This window comes from Ursus americanus, chromosome 4 (assembly GCF_024610735.1).
Source record: "Ursus americanus isolate L20-20 chromosome 4, mUrsAme1.1.p, whole genome shotgun sequence".
Taxonomy (NCBI): domain Eukaryota; kingdom Metazoa; phylum Chordata; class Mammalia; order Carnivora; family Ursidae; genus Ursus; species Ursus americanus.
In genome coordinates, this window is record NC_142130.1 from 81,608,823 (window position 1) to 81,628,092 (window position 19,270).

Sequence of the window (19,270 nt, forward strand, 5' to 3'; positions counted from 1 at the left end):
TGCATTTTTAAATATTGTCTTTTATATTCCATAAACAGGAAGAGTAGCTCTGCATCTAAAGCCACCACAATGAGTGAAAATGTGAGTATTTTTAAAGTATATTTATAGATCGGATGTGTTGAGGAACTAGGGCAGGGAAATGAAATAATTGTACAGAAGTCATGGATTTTCACTTTTAATATACTTTGTGTGAGGGTCTATGACTGGTCTTCAGAAGGAGGTGGGTGAATGTTGGCTTCCATCCTCTGTCTGGGATGGGATGATAAAGTGGCCTGGCATTTGTAGAGCAATGGGGCTTTGCCATGCCATTCTTTTTCTCATGACGTTTGCTATCATTAGCCTCCTAGCATCATTAGGCCTGGTGCTATTAGCTCCAATTCACAGATGAGGAAATTGAGACCCAAGTTCTCGCAGGATCACAGTGGGGGGGCTGGATCCAGGTACCCTGATTCTTGTCATCTTGCCCAAGCAGATGGCTTCCCCCAGATCTGTGATTCCAGGACTCTCCTTTGGTTATCAGAGAACTTGGAACAGTTAGGAATATGGAATGTCCTCTGCTATTGCCGAAAGGAGTATTTCAGAAATCCCTGGAGACAATAATTATCTAATTCGGATGGTTCAGGCAACATAATTTGGACCCTTGTGTGCTTTTGCATTTGTGAACATTACAGTGAAGCAGCAAATACCGTCATGGCTCAGATTTCGTAGCTCTTTGGATGGGTATTCAACCTTCTGGATTTTTTTTCAGGAGTACGGGAGGTAAAGGAGGAAGGTTTCCAGTGTTTTTACAGGTCTAAGCCCTTTCTTAAGAAATGGAGCCTGGTTCTCTGCACTCCTTGGCAGTCAGTGGCAGGGATTCTCTTAGATTTCCTACATGTAAAAGCTCGGGGTAGGCAGTGGACACTGGTATTTTAAACACTCGAGTGATTCTAATGGACAGTAACTTTGCGACCTACTTATTGTTCCATAGATTTTTTTTCTGTCAAAATTTGATTTTTTTAAAATTGTCTACTCTACAGTCTCTCATGGAAGTCACTTTATTTTGTAGTTTACTGTACCACAATCGTATTATTCTTTCATTAGCAGATAAGCAGTATGTAACGCCATCATATTTGTGCCTACAATTTATAGAAAACACTCCTTAAATGTTAAATAATCTCATCCTTCTGAACAGTAGGAGACACTATGTGGCCGAGTCAGAAGAGCAAAAACCTTTTTATTTTTTCATTGTCTTCTTCTCAGTTGCCCTCATCCACTGAGAGGTCGAGCCTCCAATTCTGGTTTTGCCCTAGAGCATGATTTCTCAGCAATCTTGGCATGATTGACAATTTCTCATCATTCTTATATTGTCATTTCTTATATAAGTTCTTATACAATGAATTCTTATAATTTTTCATATTTTCCTTTGGGGGGGGCTGTACCGTGATGCTTAGCAGCACCCCAACCTCTACCTGCTAGATGCCAGGAGCATACCCCAAACAGATAAGATTTCTCCCACTCTAACTCCCACTCCTGACTTTTTTACTCTTTAGTCAAAGTTTCAGAGACCCTGTCTCCTAGTATTTATTTAATTCCCCACAAAATAGATTTAGTTAACTCTATGCTGGTTTGTACCTATAAATTCTCATAGTGCATGTAGCTTTATACTGATAACATTTATATATTTCTTTAAATATGAATTAACACATTATACTTAAACTTGTTTTTTTCCCTTTTCCTAGGATTTCAAGCATACAAAATCCTTTATAATTTAAAAGAATTCCACCTTTGAGATACACCAGATCCACAGTTGTTACACAAGTTATTAAAAGATTATAAAACTCTGCTTTGTCTTACATTTGCAAAGAGGTACATGAGGAGATGAAGTTGGTATTTCATGATAATTTTTATGATCATTAAATTACTTGAAATTGTTATTTTAAACAAATAGTTCTGTCAGCACCTAAATAAAATCCAGTCTGGCTTCTTGCGTCTGGACTAAGTTAAAAGAATCACAGAACTTGTAATATTCTGAGGTTTATGAAATGTTAAATGTCCTAACTTCTAGAGAAACTTACTAAAATATATGATACTGATTTTGAAATTAATCCAACGAGCATGAAAATACAAACTGTGTGCACCCTCTGTGCAGGAGTCTGATTTACAGGGTTCAGAAACTACTGACAGACGCAAAAGGAACCTCTGGTCTCATTTCTACCAGAATCCTCTTTTCTCCCCTAATACAGTCCTTATTCCGCTGCTCATTTGTCACTAATCTATTCACAGAAGGGAGGTAGGAGGAGAGGGTTATTCCCAAGGATTTGCACTTTGTGTTTATTATTTCTGGGAACCAAAAGCAACATGAAGAAAAATACCTAATGACCAGAGCTCACTCCCCTGGTGTGTGGCATTGATTTTTTCCATTAAACATAATTTTGAGAGTCAAACACAAACCCAAGTGTCTTATTTCACTTGAGTTGTTTGTTGCTCTTTCCTTCCTCTAAGACCCCTTTGAAGACATCAGGGACCTTGACCTCAGAACTCATCACTGGACCCTACACACATAACCTTGCAGATACCTTTCTCCGCATGATGGTGACTTCGTGTTGATTTTCATATGATTTTCTCTGAAAACCATGCAGTGAAATTCTGGGCTGGGCCGAGTCCCTTGCTGGCCCATCCTGCTTATTGCAGAGGTAGGCATATAGAGAGGAGAACGGGCTGTCAGACAAGTGAAATGAAAGGGCTCACTGTGGGCTTCCTACACTGGTTGCCCTGCTTGATACATAGAAGACACAGGAGAAACAGTGGCCGAAATGAAAAATTGGTCTAATCATCTGGTTTCTCCACTGATTAATCATAAAGGCGTCCAAGCTAGTGTTATAGAGTGAAAATTCCAATGATCCGTGTAATAGTAAGAACAATTAGACTGTGTTAGAAAAGCATACTCTTTTATAACTTAGTGTGATTATTTAATTCATATAAAATATGGGTAATAAAATATAGGTAGGGCATTTCCAGTTCTGGGCAAATCTGGATGAAAAGGTTACTCACGAACTTCGTCAACTTTGAACATGGTTAAGCTGCTTTTAAAGGAATCCATTCTTTTTTCCCACTAGACAAAGCAAATCCCAGGATTTACTGGACAAACAGCTTAAGCACTGGCATGTACCTGGACACCACACCAGGTCACTGGGAAGATGCCTGTTGTCAGACTATAAATTGCCCCCACTTGTCTGTGACACTGTGCTTCTCATGAGACTCCAACATTTTCTATAAAAGGCCAGATAGTAGGTATTTTAAGCCGTACTGGCCTGTTACAACTACTCAACTCTGCCTTTGTAGCACAAAAGCGGCAATAGACAAGAATAAACAAATGGCATTTCTGTGTTCCAACAAAACTTTATTTATAAAAACAGCAGACACAGACAGGATTTGGCTCCGATATGTGGTTTCCCAACTCCTGGTGGTGAAGCATGAGAAAAACACCTATCCATAAACTTCCGCAAAAATTAAGCTAAATGTTGCCCATGCTTTGATTTGCTTTGGTATTAGGAATGCTTTCTTCTTGCATCGCCAAGTGTCAAGAGTCCATGCGAGTCTCAAAGTTGGCCCTTCAGGGGGTGCCTGGGGGGCTCAATTGGTTGAGCGTCTGACTCTTGATCTCAGCTCAGGTCTTGATCTCAGGGTTATGAATTCAAGCCCTGCACTGGGTTCCACGCTGGGCTTGGAGCCTAATTAAAAAAAAAAAAAAAAAAAAAAAAAAAAAAAGACGGCTCCTCAGGCACACCTACCATCACATAAGATCAATTTCTTCGATTTAAATGACACAAACCCATATTGTGGGAAAAAATACATAGTGCCTTAGCTTTACTAACAGATGAAAGCTTCTGAGTCACTCGGCTAGAGAATTCATTTTATAAAGTATTAACATATAACACTTTCTGGGAGTCAAATATGTATTATACATAATATACTGTATGTAGCTAAGTCGAAGTCATTGTGTGGAGAATGCTTTCTCCCAACAAAGGATATAATATTGAGCACTCATTTTCCATTTATTGAAAGTATATCCACTTGTGTCTGGACTTGTATTTCCATTTGCTTTTGAGGGACTTGAATATTAACAGTTGGTAAAACCCCATTATAATTCACAGAGCATTTTGATTTTATTTTCCTGCAGTGAAACTGTGTTGTATAAGGAACAGGGCTCTGAAATCTCTAATAGCTAATTTTGCTTTAATTATCATTGTTGCTCTTATAACTAGATTTATTTTTAGTTGGGAGGTTTAACCTAACTAAATCTGGAACAATTGTTTTTTAGCCCAACTTTGCAAAGAACTTCCTTCATGTCATGAGTGGTTTTGTTTGATTAAAGTCTACGTTAATAAAAATAGCTGAACTGGTGCAACTTTTCAGGCCCATTTTACCAGTGTAGGGCAGGAGTCATCCACCTATTGTTCAGTAAAACCCGGGAAACTACACCCTCTTACCATCTGTAGCTACAAGGCGAGCTCTTTAACTGCTTAAGATTAGAATCTCATCATCTTTCATCTGGATGCCTGCCAACCTCTCAAACGCTGACGAAAATGCTCTGCAAATAAAAACGCAAAACTGTTGAACATTTTATGTATGTCCGGTGGGGGTGGATGGAGGTGAGGGCGTATAGAATCTCGCGCATCTCAATGATATTACATATCATGAGGCACCTGGGTGGCTCAGTCAGTTAAGCGCCCGATGCCATTTTGGCTCAGGTTGTGACCTCAGGGTCGTGAGATGCAGACCCGCGGAGCCTGCTCAACTGCTCGAGATTCTCTCCCTCCCTCTCCCTCCGCCCCTCGCCCCCAGTACTCTCTTTCTCACTTAAATAAATAGATAAATATTTTTTCAAAATAAAGCGCATCGTGTCGTCACTGGCAGACAAGGAACCTGAGACTCAGAGTCAGTCCACCAAGTTCACACAGGTAAGTGAGGACTCAGGTTTACAAGACCCAGGTCCATCGGATCCAGGATGTTTCACACAAGATGTTTCATTGCTTGCCTCCAACATACCTTCCTTTTAAATTCTTCAGTTCTGTCGTGCCACACCTTCCCTTCACCCTTAATAACTAACCTCTGGCAAGTTGGCCCTCCCTGGGCTCACAGCTTGTTAACATTGCTCTGCCTTCCCTGTCCCCACCGCCCAGTCCCAGTGCAGTGGTGGGCCCTTCCGGTCTCATCCACTCTCCTCTCACCACGCATGCCCAAGTGTCTAATCTTATTTTTTTTAATATTGAAGCTAACCATGATGAATACATTTAAATTCTAGGGCAAGCACTCCTACTCTTGCCCTTCCTATCTCTAAATCTGTCCACCTTCTCCCTCCCCCGATTCATCCCCTCCACCCTGCACTGGCTCATTCCAGGATTGTCACTGCTTTCATCCTTTTCACCTCAGGCCTTTGTTACTATCTCAAGTTTTATCTTCTGGGATCTTCCTCCCTCAAATACTCTGTTAGTCATGACTTCTCAGTGACCGCCAGATTACACTCTTGAAAAATGTCAATCCCCTTCTAAAAATCTTCCACTCTTTTCCATTACCAAGGGCTAAATTCCTTAGCCTGGAGTTCAAAGTTCCTCTGCTCCCCACCCCATACACACCTTGTCATATTGTCACAACCTACCTATCTAGCCAAATGTTCCACTGTTCTACTTTGGTTGCCTTATGCACCCATCGAACTGAATTAAGGTCATTTTTTCAAAAACACAATGTTTTCCTCCTGTGGAAAGCTGATTCTCCAGATCAACAAAATGGGTAAATTCTATTTACTCTTTAAGGGACAGCTCAAATTTCACTCTCCATGAGGCTTTCCCTCATTCCCCCTGCTGGAAGAAGATTCTTCTCTGAGTCTCCATAGCACTTGGTTGATTTTTTTACGGCAATTATTGGTTTTTATTTCATAATACACTTATGCATGTGTTAAACAGTATGATATGCAGTTGGTATCTAATAAATGCTGAATGAATTTTTAAAAACCAAGAGCACTTGTGAAAGGGCAACTAAAAAAACTGATAAAGTTTCTCCACAGATTTAGATTCTTTATAATAAAGTATCGCATTCTGCAATGTTATTATAATGCAGTTCATTTATTATGCAAAGTGACACACATTATTGCTCCATTAAAGCTGGACAGAAATCGTTTCCCTCTTCTCCCACTCCTTTGTTCTTAGGCATCCATTTCCACACAGTTCTTGAAAAGATCTTAAGATATTTTTCCAACATTCAAGTTTTAAAATTTAATTTTCCAATCTTTGTTTCTTGTTTCCAATTTTCCATCCTTAATTTTCCATCCTTTGTTCTGTAAGAGTTTGGGTCACTTTTAGTAGTAATAACTGGTTGGGAAATTCAAAGTAAACTATACATTTTTATTTGTTAATACTGTTAAAAAGAGACAACATACTCTAAAAATGGAGTCATTTGTACTATCACCAAACCAAAACTTTTAATACCAAGCTTAACTGCAGTTTCAACCTCTCCCAGGAGTAGAATCTAAAACCAGTCAATCTGGAATTGCCTGGTCAGGCCAGTGAGGTAATCTGCCCCATAGACCCTTCCAGTCCCCCAAAGGAAGATGACTTCACCACAGCCAAGCCATTCTACTTGTAATTTCCTTTCTGCCTATGAAAGTAATTCCGTATAGCTCTTCTGGGCACTCTTCTATTTGTTAGACTGGATGCTGCCTGATTCATAAATCGTCAAATAAAGCCACTAAGGTCTTTTAGATTTCCTCAGCTGACTTTAACACTTCCTATTTACTTGTTCATGACTTTTAAAAATATGCCATATTTTTATTTGCCCAAGTTTAAAAGTACCAAGACATACTAGAGTGTAAAATGTCTTTATGCCTTCTACTAAGAAAATGTTCTCAAAATAAGTGAATAGTTGTGTCAACAAAGGACCTGCTTAAATTCTCTAAGACTGAGGGCGGACTGATTTAAAGGTCCACTTCATGATGTTTTTAACATTAAATGTGCTACTTGTACATGCTTCCTAAAGATGGTGTAAAAACTGAAGCTTCCTAAAATCCGTGGTTGGATTTCTCAAGTTGCCCTTGCCATGCGACTTTTCATTCTCAAACTCAATTTCCTTCCAAATATTTAATTAGCAAAAATTATACTAAAGTTACTATAGGTCAAGAAAATTGTTTTTCTAAATTTTAGGATAACAAATAGCAAAGAACATGAGAAAAGTATTATACATAAAGATATGATACATTCGTGTTAACACAATGTTGATTGGGACATCTTCTGTTGGCCCAAGGCTGAAGATAAGTACCCCACTTTCTAAAGAAAACCATAAACAATTTGGGTACAAATACTCCCTTTGATGTTCATGAAGATAATGGCGCTGCCCTGAAATCATTACTCCAGTCCTCTCCTTTTACTCTATCACACAAGCTCATATGAAGTGTGTATGGATGGCTTGAGGATGAGGAGCAATGGAGAAAGAGAGAATGAACTGTCCAAACTGTGAGACAAAATGAATTTGTCCAAGTTGTACGTTCTATTACCTGACTCATCTTCCAAATCAAGTACAGAGTATTTTAAAGAGAATCACTTGCAAAAACTGAAGGTGCCTGCTAAGAAGGAAATAGCTATTTGAGCAGGGAGAAAGTGTTGGAAAAAGCTATTAAGAAAGACAGCAGGGGAATGGAGAAGCACCTATTTTCCCAGCAAGGATATATGAATTTCTAATGGTCAAGTAGGCATCATTGAAAGTAGCGGGTCTTGAGCCTCCTTCCAGTGTCTTACTGAGATAAAACATCTGATACAGGACTGTCCCACAGAGGGGAGTTTGGAAGAGATGGAGTTGGGAGTGGACCTCCCACTTAGGGTAACCTGTGCAATGGGAAGACCTCCTAGCCCACAGAGCCCCCTAAGAACTTATACATACAGCACCTAACCAGAGAGAGCAAGCATTTATAGGCCTACTACAGAAAGAGCAGCAAAGGAGAACTACTAATCGCCAAAACCAAAAAATCCTACACTAGATGGATTTAAATAAATAAATATTGCCTGAAACAGAAGCCCTCTTAGGTTATTATTATTATTAGGGGCGCCTGGTGGCTCAGCCGTTAGGTGCCTGCCTTTGGCTCAGGTCATGATCCTAGGGTCCTGGGATGGAGCCCCCCCCCCCCCCCAACTGGGCTCCCTACTAGGCCGGAAGCCTGCTTCTCCCTCTCCCACTCCCCCTGCTGGTGTCCCTCTCTCGCTGTGTCTCTCTCTGTCCAATAAATAAATAAAATCTAAAATAATAATAATAATAATAATAAAAAAATAAAGGTAACACTAGGTAAGTAACAGACATTATGTCCCTTTCCAGTTCTCTGTACCTTTCTTCATCTCAGATTTCCTCTTCCTTATAGGAACGCTAGTCAGACTGGATTCAGGCCTACCCTAAAGACCTAATTTTTACTTAATCCCCTTTAAAAGTCCTATCCCCAAATACAACCCTATTGTGAGGTTCTGGGGGTTAGGACTTCCACAAATGAATTTTAGGGGAACACAATTCAACCTGTAACACCAGGCATGGGAGAAAAGAACCACTTCAACACTAAAACCTAGAAGGTTGAGGTGTTCTGTAGCAAACATCGAAGGTGTTAAGTTCTGGATAAGGAGCGCACCGGCAGACTGACGTGGCAGAGAAAGGCTGCAGTTGCAGAGTTGGGGCAGCCTCACCAGAAAGAGGAAGGGGCTCTCAGGAAGATGAGGAATTTAACATCCAGCTGGACAAAAGAGCACTTCCCTGGTCAAAACTTAGTAATAAATGCCCTATGACGTAGGGTACTTAACACAGTGTTCTTATAGTCAGTCACAAGTAGAATCCTTACGTTTACAGAATGAATGAAGAGACTGGCATGTTCCAGCAAACTCCAAACAGTTGCAAGACAGATTTTTAAAAAGTGTATGAGAAACTAGGTGTGAAATTATAAAAGGTAAAATTCAACTAAACCGAGCAGGGGAAGTGAGGGAATAAGAAGGGAGGTGAAGCGTGTGCTGACAAGGGACAGGCCCTTCTCTAGACCAGCAGTTGCACTGTGGACCCCAAGGCAGCTCGCCTGCCACAGGTGGGTGGAGTTGTTTCAGGGGAGGTTAGAGAAAGGACCTGAGCAACCTGACTTCCTCAATTACCTTTCAATAATACCATAATCAAACATTAAATTGTTTCAATGTCTACAAATTATTTAAATAAAAGTAGTTCAAGTGAACTGTCATTGCTTAGCATCATTGAAGAAACTGGGCCGTTTCTTCCTACTGCTTTACCCTCCCCAATTCCAATTCTGCACGTCTTACTACTTTAATCACAGCTGTATCATTAGGAAATAGTTACAAATCCTTTGGGAAAGGTATTCCTAAGTGGGTTTGATTTCAGCTAGAATGGGCACACCACAGTAAAAATCTGTCCCTCTTTTTAAGTGAGCTACACTCATAAAGAAGGCTGTTCTAGGACTTCATATTTTTTTTTTAATCTTTGAAGGTTTATTAACATCCATACTTATTGACACGTGTCAGAGAGATTGTCAGATATGAAAAGGTACAGCTGGCTTCCTTCTTAAGAAATACAATTTTCCTAAAAGCCATCTACAATAACTGAAATTTTCATGTACCTGTTATGCCACCTGTCTGGTGCATTATCTGCTGGGTCTTCCATCACTTGGGCTAAACCACACCATACAGCTTCATCTTTCAAAGCAGGTTCCTTTGTAGAACCCCCGCCCCGCTCTCAGCTTTCCTTCCTCTGTCTGTGGAGCACAGTAATAGCCTCTGATCATAAACTGCAAGGGAAGAGGAGGGACCTGGGGTATTAGGATAAAAGCAGTTAACATTTGAGGAGATAGTAGTTAAAACACAATGGATGTTCCTGTGTACATTCAAACTTACCTCGAGTTTCCTGGAAAAGCTATGAAAAAGATTTATAAGCCATTTCTTTATATTCTGGGAGCGGATGTAACATCCTTCTGCAGCAAACATTCCTTCGGTCAGGGTGGCTCCCCCCAGGCAGTAAGTCTCCACAACTAAAAGGGTAGCCCTGCACACTGAGAAGAGTCTGGCGGGTTATGGGCAACTTGTAGCCAATTTATGCAAGGTCTCCACCTGATTCATTATAACCAAATGGGAGAATTTAAAAATGATGCCAAGACACAGAATTCAATACACTCAACTGCACACCAAACATCACCAAATAATTTATTTGGAATCAGAATTAAGAGAACATTTGACAGTTGAGAAATGTATGTTTATTCTGACCAGTTGTACAACTAATCTAGGAACAAATTACCAAATAAATTTTACATTATTTCTTCAGGACTGGGGTTTTTCGATGACTTCAAACTTAGGATCTAAGAAAAGGAAAAAAAAAGGTTCAAGCTTAGCCATATTGCAATAAGATGCATTATCTAGAAGGCTTTAATATTCAACGCATCAATCTTCTGATTTTTTTTTAGTGAATACTGTTTTTAAACACCTACATGGAAACATAATAATTGCTAAAGATTTACTCTGCACTTATTATAAACCAGACTCTCTATTTACTGATTTCACATACATTATGTCATTTAATTACGACAACCACAAAGAAGATATAATTCTCCCCAAATATCAGGTGAGAATGGTCACCGGTTAACTATCCAAGATCACACACCTCATAGTGATCTTGTTAAAATTCAAGATCAGGGAGTTTGATTTCAGATCCCCACCATTTAACCTGTTCTATGATCTCCTATACCAATGGCAAACATTTACACCAGAGCTTGTCATGTAAACGTCACTGTCCTAAGAAATTTATTTTGTGTGATTGTCATTTAATCCTCTGAACAATTCAAGGAAGTAAAAGCAGAAATATGATCAACTTAAAATAATCTTCCATAAGACTGAATCCATGATTAAAGACACTTACCTTCAAATTTGAAGTCCGGGAATGTATTCATGTCTGCTTTACCATACAGTTGCTTAAGCTTAAAAAGCTCCCTCTCCAGGTCTTGCTGGTACTCTGGGCCAGTATCGACGGGTCCACCAGATGCCCTGTTGTGTCAACGAGCAGGTAAAAACTTGCCTTATCCACTAGTTTACAAGAACAAAATTACTTTTACCATCAAGTTTCAATAGATCTTTTAAAAGTACTCACATGGGAAAAAATACTCTTTCTGAAAAAAAGTGTATCTGCTTGAATTTCAACTCAAACTTTTTTTATGTTTCACATAAACGAGGCAACTTCGAACTTCTAACATGCAAAGTTTGGAGTATCAAGGATGTTTATCAAGTCAGAATCTCTTGAGGTCTAAGTTGCAGTAAGATATGATGGCTAAGTCCACGGGCTCCTGGAGTCAGTGACTGCTTCTGCTTGAATGTCAGCTCTATAATGTATTAAAACTGCATAACCCGGAGCAAGGCATGAAGCACTCTAAATTTCAGTTTCCACATCTAAAACTAAAGGTCCTACCTAATTGTGGTGTTATGAGAACTACAGAGATAATGCGCACGTTCCACTTAACATAGTACCTGGCACATAGTGAGGTGACACAGTGGTCAGTAAGCCTTACCTATTTTTAGTACCTGATTTACATCAGCCACCACTAAATGGCTTCTAAAAGATCTTAGTAACTTTAAATCTCTACAACAGAGGCCGAACAAAGCAGCAGCAATTTCCTACCCTCAGAGATTTTGCTATTTAGGAAAAAAAAATAACATGTTTAGAAACATTTGTGCTATAAGAGTTATTGGTAAGCTTCAAAGACACAGTTTACCAAACAGGTACTCAAGCTGAGATCACACTTTTGCTGAGCTAATTGGGAAAAATTTCATTTTAAAAAGGTGGCATTTGTGACTAATCATGCATTTGAGTCAGATTTTAATTTCATACATTCTAAGACTGAAAAAGCAAAGATACGGAGGTAATAAAGAACTAACTGTATGTGGAGAATATAAGCCATCTAGATGGAAAAAACCAGCAGGACCCAGGTCATGGGAGGCCTGGAACGTTACGTCTGGGAGTTTGTATTTTATTTACTAAGCAATAAAATGACAATATTAAGAGTTGTGCTTTGGGAAGATAAATATGGCATCACGGACCAGCAGTGGGGCCAATTAGGTGTAACTAATTCTTCGCATAAATTCTGTGTTTGTCATGTTACTGCCCACCTACCAATGAACAATAAACAAAACTTTGCAAGTGAGAACTGCATTAAGGGTAATAATATTTTCACATGACTACGATAGAAGTACAGGGCCTTACTTATGTTATAAAATTTCCACAAAAAAATACAGAGACAGCTCTAATTTAAGAACTTGTTAATGATGTTTGTTGTCACAGACCCAGTTTTCTTCTAGATCAGCACATGCGATGGAACCTTCTATAATGACAGACATGCTCTGTATCTATGCCATCTCATAAGGTAGCTACTAGCAAATCTGGCTAGTGAGCACTAGAAATGTGACTGAAGTGACTGAGGAACTGAACTTTTATTTACACTTAATTATAATAAATTAAATTTCAATAGTCACATGTGAATAATGGCTAATGAAATAGACAGTGCAGGTCTATATAGAGACTTCGACGAGATACTTTAATGATTGTCTTCCAGCTCCGGGAGCCGCAAGTTTAGAAACTGCTTTAAAAGGATCCAGCCAGTCTCACCAATATACTGGTTACTGATAGATGATGGCTGTTTTAACTTTTGTATGTAGTCTTATGATAAAGAGGCCACATATCACCTACCTCCTCACCTGAATATGTCTCCCAGCCCATCTTATTACATCCCCAGGACCTAGCATGGTGACCAGGACAAAGTAGACACTCAAAGTATACTTGTTTATTTCACTTAAAGAATACTAGGCTAATTTATTCAATCACTAAATTTTTATAACATCCTATGAAATAGTGCTGTTATTATCATCCCCACTTTACATATGAATAAGGTACAGAGGTTAAATAACCTGCTTAAGGTCACAGAGCTAGTAAGTGTCGGAGTGACATTCCAGGCCAGAATCCATGTGCAGAACATTTCTCCACACCACGTGCACAAATGAACTATAGGCTCCTTAGATTACGAGTACACCTCAGGGGCACCTGGCTGACTCAGTAGGTAGAGCATGTACCTCTTGAGGGTCCTGAGTTGGAGCCCCAAGTTGGGTGTAAAACTTACTTTAAAAAAAATAAAAAGAGTACACCTCAGGATCGACTTATTGTACAGCTGAAGTACAAACAGTATCAAAACTAAGACACTACAATACCTCTGGACAGGAGACACTCAAATGTTCCCCATCAGCCCCAAACATCTGCTTACTGAACAGTGTGATTTTAGACAAATTCTAAACTTTTCGCCTTGCTTTTCTCAAATATAAAACGGGGATAAGAACTGTAAGATTGTTGTCAGAATTTCATTTTAATCCCCTTGCTCTCTCCCTCCTTAGTTTTAAGGACAAAACCTTTTTGTTAGTTGCCCAGTCTCAGTCTCAGAGTTCTGTAAGTGCTCCCTCTCCTCTGTCTCTCCATCAGATAATCAAGACCAGTTCTCGGTCTCTCAATGTCTTGACTGTCACTTTCATCTTCCCACTGCTACGAAAATAAAGTTCTCATCAACCAGTGCTTCAGTATTACATTTTCCTACCATGTCTGTCTTCCTTTTCTACTCATTCCAATTTTTCTAATACTGTGATTAAAATTATCATCCTAATAGAGTAATCTTAATCTTGTTCTACCCCACCACCCTGCTCAAAAACCTTTAATTCCTCATAAATGCCTATCATATAATACCTTAATTGACCATCTATAATCAAGGCCTCTCATAATCCCCTCATTTCAATGCCATTCCTGTTCTTACTGCTCCCTACACTTCTCATATACCCTAGAGCCGTGGAAAACTGCATGACACAATTTCTCAAATATACTTTATGGTTTCAAGTTTTCATGCCTTAGCTCACACCATTCTTTCCTCCTAAAAGTTACCTTCTTCCCACTCCATTATCTGTCCGACCTTCACACCCCTAGGTATGGATATTTACCTATGGCCTTCCACAGGTTTGAGAACACTTTCATGCCATAAGCAAAATCATGTGAGTAAATTCTTCAAGTTTTTTAAACTGAGAGGATGATCCATAGGTATCCATATTCTCAAAAGGGATAAAGGACCACAAATAGGGCTTTCAAAGCCAAGATAAAACAATCACTCTTGCAACCTACCTTCTAAAATGCCTCCACCTAGAAAGGAGCATTCCCTCCTATGAACTCCCCAAAATACTGTGTCACTACCTTAGCTCTAATCCATTTTACCTTATATATTACTTTATACATGCCTACAAGCTTTCTACACCTATTAGATTTCAAGAATATTATGGAAATGCAATATGACTTCTTTCTGTGGCCCACGACAGTTAATTGCCCAATGCTCTGCACATGCTAAACAACTAAAAACAGGACACTGAACTTATGTATGTCACTTTTCCTAAGATTTGGGGGTTGAATTTGATGGCTGAGGTCATCGTTCATCTCCAAAAGTGTGTGGTTCCACAATCCTGTTTATCCTGGACTTGCTTTATGCCATTTCAGAGTCTTTTGTCCTCTGACCTTCCCAGAAGTATAGAACTATGGAAATATAATTAAAGAAAAAATGCTGTGTTCATACATTCCCCCCAAATCATGATGTCATAGAAAGGCCACTAAATTGAGTTAGAATATTTTGATAATATGTTCTTCCTCTGATTAGTTTTATGACTTTAGGCTAATTAATATCTAACGGACTTAGTTTTCTCAAATATAGTTCCTAAATGATTTCCAAGATCCCATGCACTTTTAAGAATTGACTGCAGTCTATAATAAATGACATTATAATAATGATATGTCTAAAATTACAATAGATTTAATGGAATTCTCCCTTGGAACCCATGTAAGGAAAATAAAATTGGGACTTAAAAATCAAGATTTTTATCTTCTTTTAGAGCACCTAATGAACCTCTATGTCACAGATCAGCTCAGTGAAGATTTTAGACACTTTCAAACACCAAGTAATTTTTTTCCCCATCTCAAAACTTACATACTTTGAATATTTGTATTTACACCATGGTTGATTATCTACCCACTTACTGTCGCTTAGTTCTGTATTCTCTAATCTTGTCCACGAAGAGTTTCTGTACAGGATCAAGTTCCTTATTAAATGCCACTGCTGTAACACCAATGTTCCTCCTCAAATGAACTGAGACTGCAGACCGAATGAGAGAGGAGAACCTGAAGAGCCTCTGAAGAATCATGGTGATTCTGTTACTGAAAACAAGCACCAGAATGTTAATACACTTTAAAATACATGTAATTGTAAAACACTTCTAAATATATCATATAGTGGGGCTCTTAAATCCACTAACTGCCACAGAACTCAAACATAAATCATACCAGAACGCAATGAATGCTAAGATCAGTTACCTGACCAGAGCTCCCTTCCCCTCTCTACTCTCTGTTGCAAGTTTTTTTGCTTCTTAGCCAAAAGGCCCTGGGACCAGGAGGAGTTAGGAACAACTCGGGCTTGTGTGCTGGGTTAGATGCAGATAGAAAGCAAAAATCTGCGATGAGGTGTTTCTTCTCCATAAACTTAGTCTTGGACCACAGGGCATAGTCGAGGTAGGATGTTAGAAAACTGCCCACCCCAGGCAGAAAAGAACACCCCAAACTAATGTGCCAGTTTTCCCTGACCCCCTCAAAAGGTCAAAAGGGAGTTGAGCAGAGAGACTGGAGATAATCCTTACCTCAGCCAGGATTGACAGCCTGGGAAGTTTCTACTTCACAGGCCCCACAGCAGGGGAAACTGCTCTGTCTGTTCTACTGCAGGATTCCAGGCATTCAAGAATACTGTAACCACCACATCTAAGTCTAAAGGAACCAGTTCAAAGAAGCCCACCAACAAGAGAGAGAAAATCACACAGTACTACTTAATCAATAAAACAGAATGAAAAATAAGGACTTAAAGACCTCCAAGTCCTTAGACGTCCCAAAATCAAAATACATGCTTTTCTAACTGAAACATTTCAGCAGATAAAACAGAAGATAATCTCAGTTGAGACCTCATTTAGTATTGTGAAAGATCAAATGCAAAAAAAATTCTAAATTACAACAAATACATGCAAACAAGAATTCCAAAAGAAAAGGAATACATAAGGAAGCCCTAAATAATTAGAAGAAATTTCCCTGACATTAAGAAAGATGGTGTCTATTTAAACAGGGCTTACTCAACCCTACGCTGGAATGGGGATAAAAGATTCACACCTCAATATAGCTTGGTAAAATTTCTGAACCTTAAAGACAAGTGAAAACCTGTCACGCTAACATGATTCCTACAGCATTCCAAAATTACCTGTTAATAATAATCATTGTCATCCTGACACTGAACTTCTATTAAAGTGCTCAAAGTGTGGTCTGTGGACCAGCAGTGGTATACGAATTATTAAAACTTTTACAGCAATTTGACATAGTAATATATATTTGTTGAATAATAAATCAGTTTGTATTTTGTGTGTCTTCACCCTGCTGTCTTTCATCTAATTTTTCCAGTAACTCATTTTTATTGTATTCTTCCAAAGTAGTTACAAGGGTTGGGGGAAAAATGGTCCTCTACCACTAAGAGGTTGAGAAGCACTAAGTTAGAAGACTGTAGGTAGCACAGTGGTTCTTGAATAGGGATGGCAGTATCCCCCAAGAGATATTTGACATTTTTGGTTGTCCTGACTTGGGTGTTACTGGCCTCTAGTGGGTAAAGGCCAGGGATGTTTCTAAACATCCCATAATAACAATCACAAATATAGTACAGCCTTCCCACAATAATTATCTGGTACAAAATGTCAATAGTGCTAAGGTTGAGAAGTTCTGGAATCACACATAAAAACCACCCAAAAAAAAGAGAACAAACTGAGGGTTGATGGAGGAAGGTTTGGTGGGAGAATGGGCTGGATGGGTGATGGGTATTAAGGAGGGTACTTGTTATGATGAATCCTGGTTGTTGTATGTGAGGAATCACTGATTTCTACTCCTGAAACTAATATTGCACTGTATGTTAACTAGAATTTAAATAAAAATTTGGGAAAAAAAAGACTACGAAAAGAACTCCCATAATAAACAAAATATCCTTCACCTACCAGGATGAAAGCAAACTATCTAAAGAAATTAAAGAATTCACCATTTACCACTCTTAAACCTCATCAGAGAAAAATACTTAAGACTCCAAGCAAACAACAAATAACCTTAAGGTGCTCTTATTATCATTCCCATTTTACATACACAGAAATTAACGCTTAGAGATTAAGTATGTGGCCCAAGGTTACACAGTAGATTCTGACTGGACACAGACTTATTTTAAAAATTGTGCTACTCAACGTATATTTTCACTTCTGGAAACTTAAGGACATCAATAAGGTCGCTCCAGCCCAAAATACTTTGTGAAGCACTTCCATATATATTCTCTCCTTGTACCATTAAGGTAATACTGTTAAGAATTAGAGGGAAGTGTTCTTATCCCTCCTTTATAGATAATAAAACTAAGTCTAAGGAAAGTTATTACACTGCTCATATTCCCACAGTTAATTTGCTCTGACTCTTGCAAAAGCTGTGTTACTCCCTAGGTAAAATCCATTTTCATTTTTTCAATTTCTATCGTCTACTTTTTTTTTTTTTTTTTAAAGTAAGCTCTATACCCAACGTGGGGCCTGAACTCAACACCAGGAGATGAAGGGTTGCATGCTCCGACCAAGGCAGCCAGGCACCCCTCTACCATCATCTAAGTATTAATGATTCCCAAAATGCATCTCTAATTTTGGCCTTTTTCCTGAACCCCAAACCCATACATCCAATAGGTCTCTTCCCTTCATAAGTCCTCAAATTCAACTTGTCTAGAAAATAAACACATTATCAAAACTTGTTCCTTCTTTTTTATTCCCTTTTATTTTTTTTCACTGATTAACATAGGTGTGTCCACTATCAGTCCACCATCACGCAGAAGACACATGTTATTACACAGCTAGATGTAAAATACCAAGTGTGAGAAGTTCTCTATTCAAGTACCATGGGGTGCCACGAGAACCGGTGACACGGATTTGACACAGAAAGACTGGTGAAGGCAACAGCAAGAAAGGGTACATATGTGCAGAGAACCTGTGGTGAGAGGGTGCTCTGTTCTCCAGTTTAGAGATGACTGACCAGCCATAGGTTAGTCCTTTCGTCGCCTCTTCCGCGCGTATTCCTCAAGTCAATCCACAATCCGCCTAACCCAACCCGTTCTCTCTCCCTCCTGGAAACCCTGCTTTGTCCCGCCTGCGAACTCTGGCCTCGCCCCTAGTTCAAGCACTCCCTTGGCCCCCCGTCAGCACCTTGTTTCTTGGCGTTGAGGTGTAGGATTGTGCCGTGAAGTGAGAGCGGAAAACAAAGTAGCACCATCGGTATTTTCGGGTGGCATGCAAACTTTTAAGATTACTATCACCCATTTCCCTCTTTATGGTGCACGTTCTGCTTTAAGTGGGCACAATTTCCCGCGCGCCCCGGTAGGGCAGGCCTAGCTGCAGACCTGCCCCGAGGGAATGACCTTGGGCTGCCCCAGCTGGGCCCCGGGCCCATGAATCCCTGGCCTCCCTGCCTCCCGTGCCACCCAGGTTTGCCCTCAGAGCAGGTATTACCAGGCCTGAATACCGAGTCTACCGCAAACTTCAAGGCCTAAAAGCGGCGAGGTCAACAGTGACCCTGGGACAGGCGGTGAAGGTGCCCGGGACATAAGACTGCTCTATCCTCCTGAAAGACAGAGGTAATAGGCAGCCCAGGCCCCATCAAAAAACCCGGAATGTAAGTCCTAAGAGGCCAAGCTAGTCCAGCTACCCTCCCAGTCACCTTGCACTCAGTCCCGAGCTGCCAGAGCCTCCGCGGCCGCCACCGTTCTACTTCCGGCCCTGGCTCCGCCCCCAACCCGCCTACCCGCCATCGCAATGCATTATGGGCCGCCGTTTCAGTCGGTCGACACTCACCGGACAGGAAACGTCTCGGAGGCGGTCTGCGACCGGACGGCTCTAGGTGAGACAGAAGCCAAACAGGAGGAGGAAGTGGAGGGTAAGTGCTTCCGGGTCCCTTGGCGAAGCCTCCGCCATCTTTCCTTCGCCTAACTTGACCTGCTTTTTACCTCCTGGAATCCTTCTTTTGTACGCATGCGCACTTTGACTGGCCTTTTTCCTAGTTCGGTCCTCCCGGACCTAAGTCAGCATCCTGTTCTTTGGGGTTGTTGAGGTGTATGATT

General features: G+C 40.0%; 3 protein-coding genes across 6 annotated transcripts in view; 2 read left to right on the forward strand and 1 right to left on the reverse strand.

Moving 5' to 3' along the window:
* JAM2 (junctional adhesion molecule 2) overlaps positions 1-3,750 on the forward strand; it is an 81,557-nt gene extending 77,807 nt beyond the window's left edge. For both annotated transcript variants that reach the window (XM_045785462.2, XM_045785461.2), the window contains exons 9-10: positions 39-81; positions 1,722-3,750. In XM_045785462.2, the coding sequence (XP_045641418.1) occupies positions 39-81; positions 1,722-1,754 (76 nt within the window). In that variant the 3' untranslated portion in view covers positions 1,755-3,750. The remainder of the gene's footprint in view (positions 1-38; positions 82-1,721) is intronic.
* Positions 3,751-10,180: 6,430 nt separating this feature from the next.
* On the reverse strand, positions 10,181-19,129 carry ATP5PF (ATP synthase peripheral stalk subunit F6). Of its 3 annotated transcripts, none has more exons than XM_045785469.2 (4): positions 19,005-19,129; positions 15,097-15,273; positions 10,915-11,039; positions 10,181-10,357 (listed from the first exon to the last, which is right to left on the reverse strand). In XM_045785469.2, the coding sequence occupies exons 2-4, from the start codon at positions 15,258-15,260 to the stop codon at positions 10,320-10,322; spliced, it is 327 nt and encodes a 108-aa protein (XP_045641425.1). In that variant the 5' UTR covers positions 15,261-15,273; positions 19,005-19,129; the 3' UTR covers positions 10,181-10,319. The 3 variants fall into 3 exon arrangements, with proteins under 3 accessions (XP_045641425.1, XP_045641424.1, XP_087717872.1); XM_045785468.2 differs by lacking the exon at positions 19,005-19,129 and adding an exon at positions 18,871-18,998; XM_087861746.1 differs by lacking the exon at positions 19,005-19,129 and adding an exon at positions 18,145-18,458.
* The window catches only part of GABPA (GA binding protein transcription factor subunit alpha), a 35,834-nt gene continuing 35,539 nt past the window's right edge, over positions 18,976-19,270 (forward strand). Inside the window, exon 1 of the mRNA XM_045785465.2 lies at positions 18,976-19,086. The gene's annotated coding sequence lies outside the window, so the exon portion shown is untranslated. The remainder of the gene's footprint in view (positions 19,087-19,270) is intronic.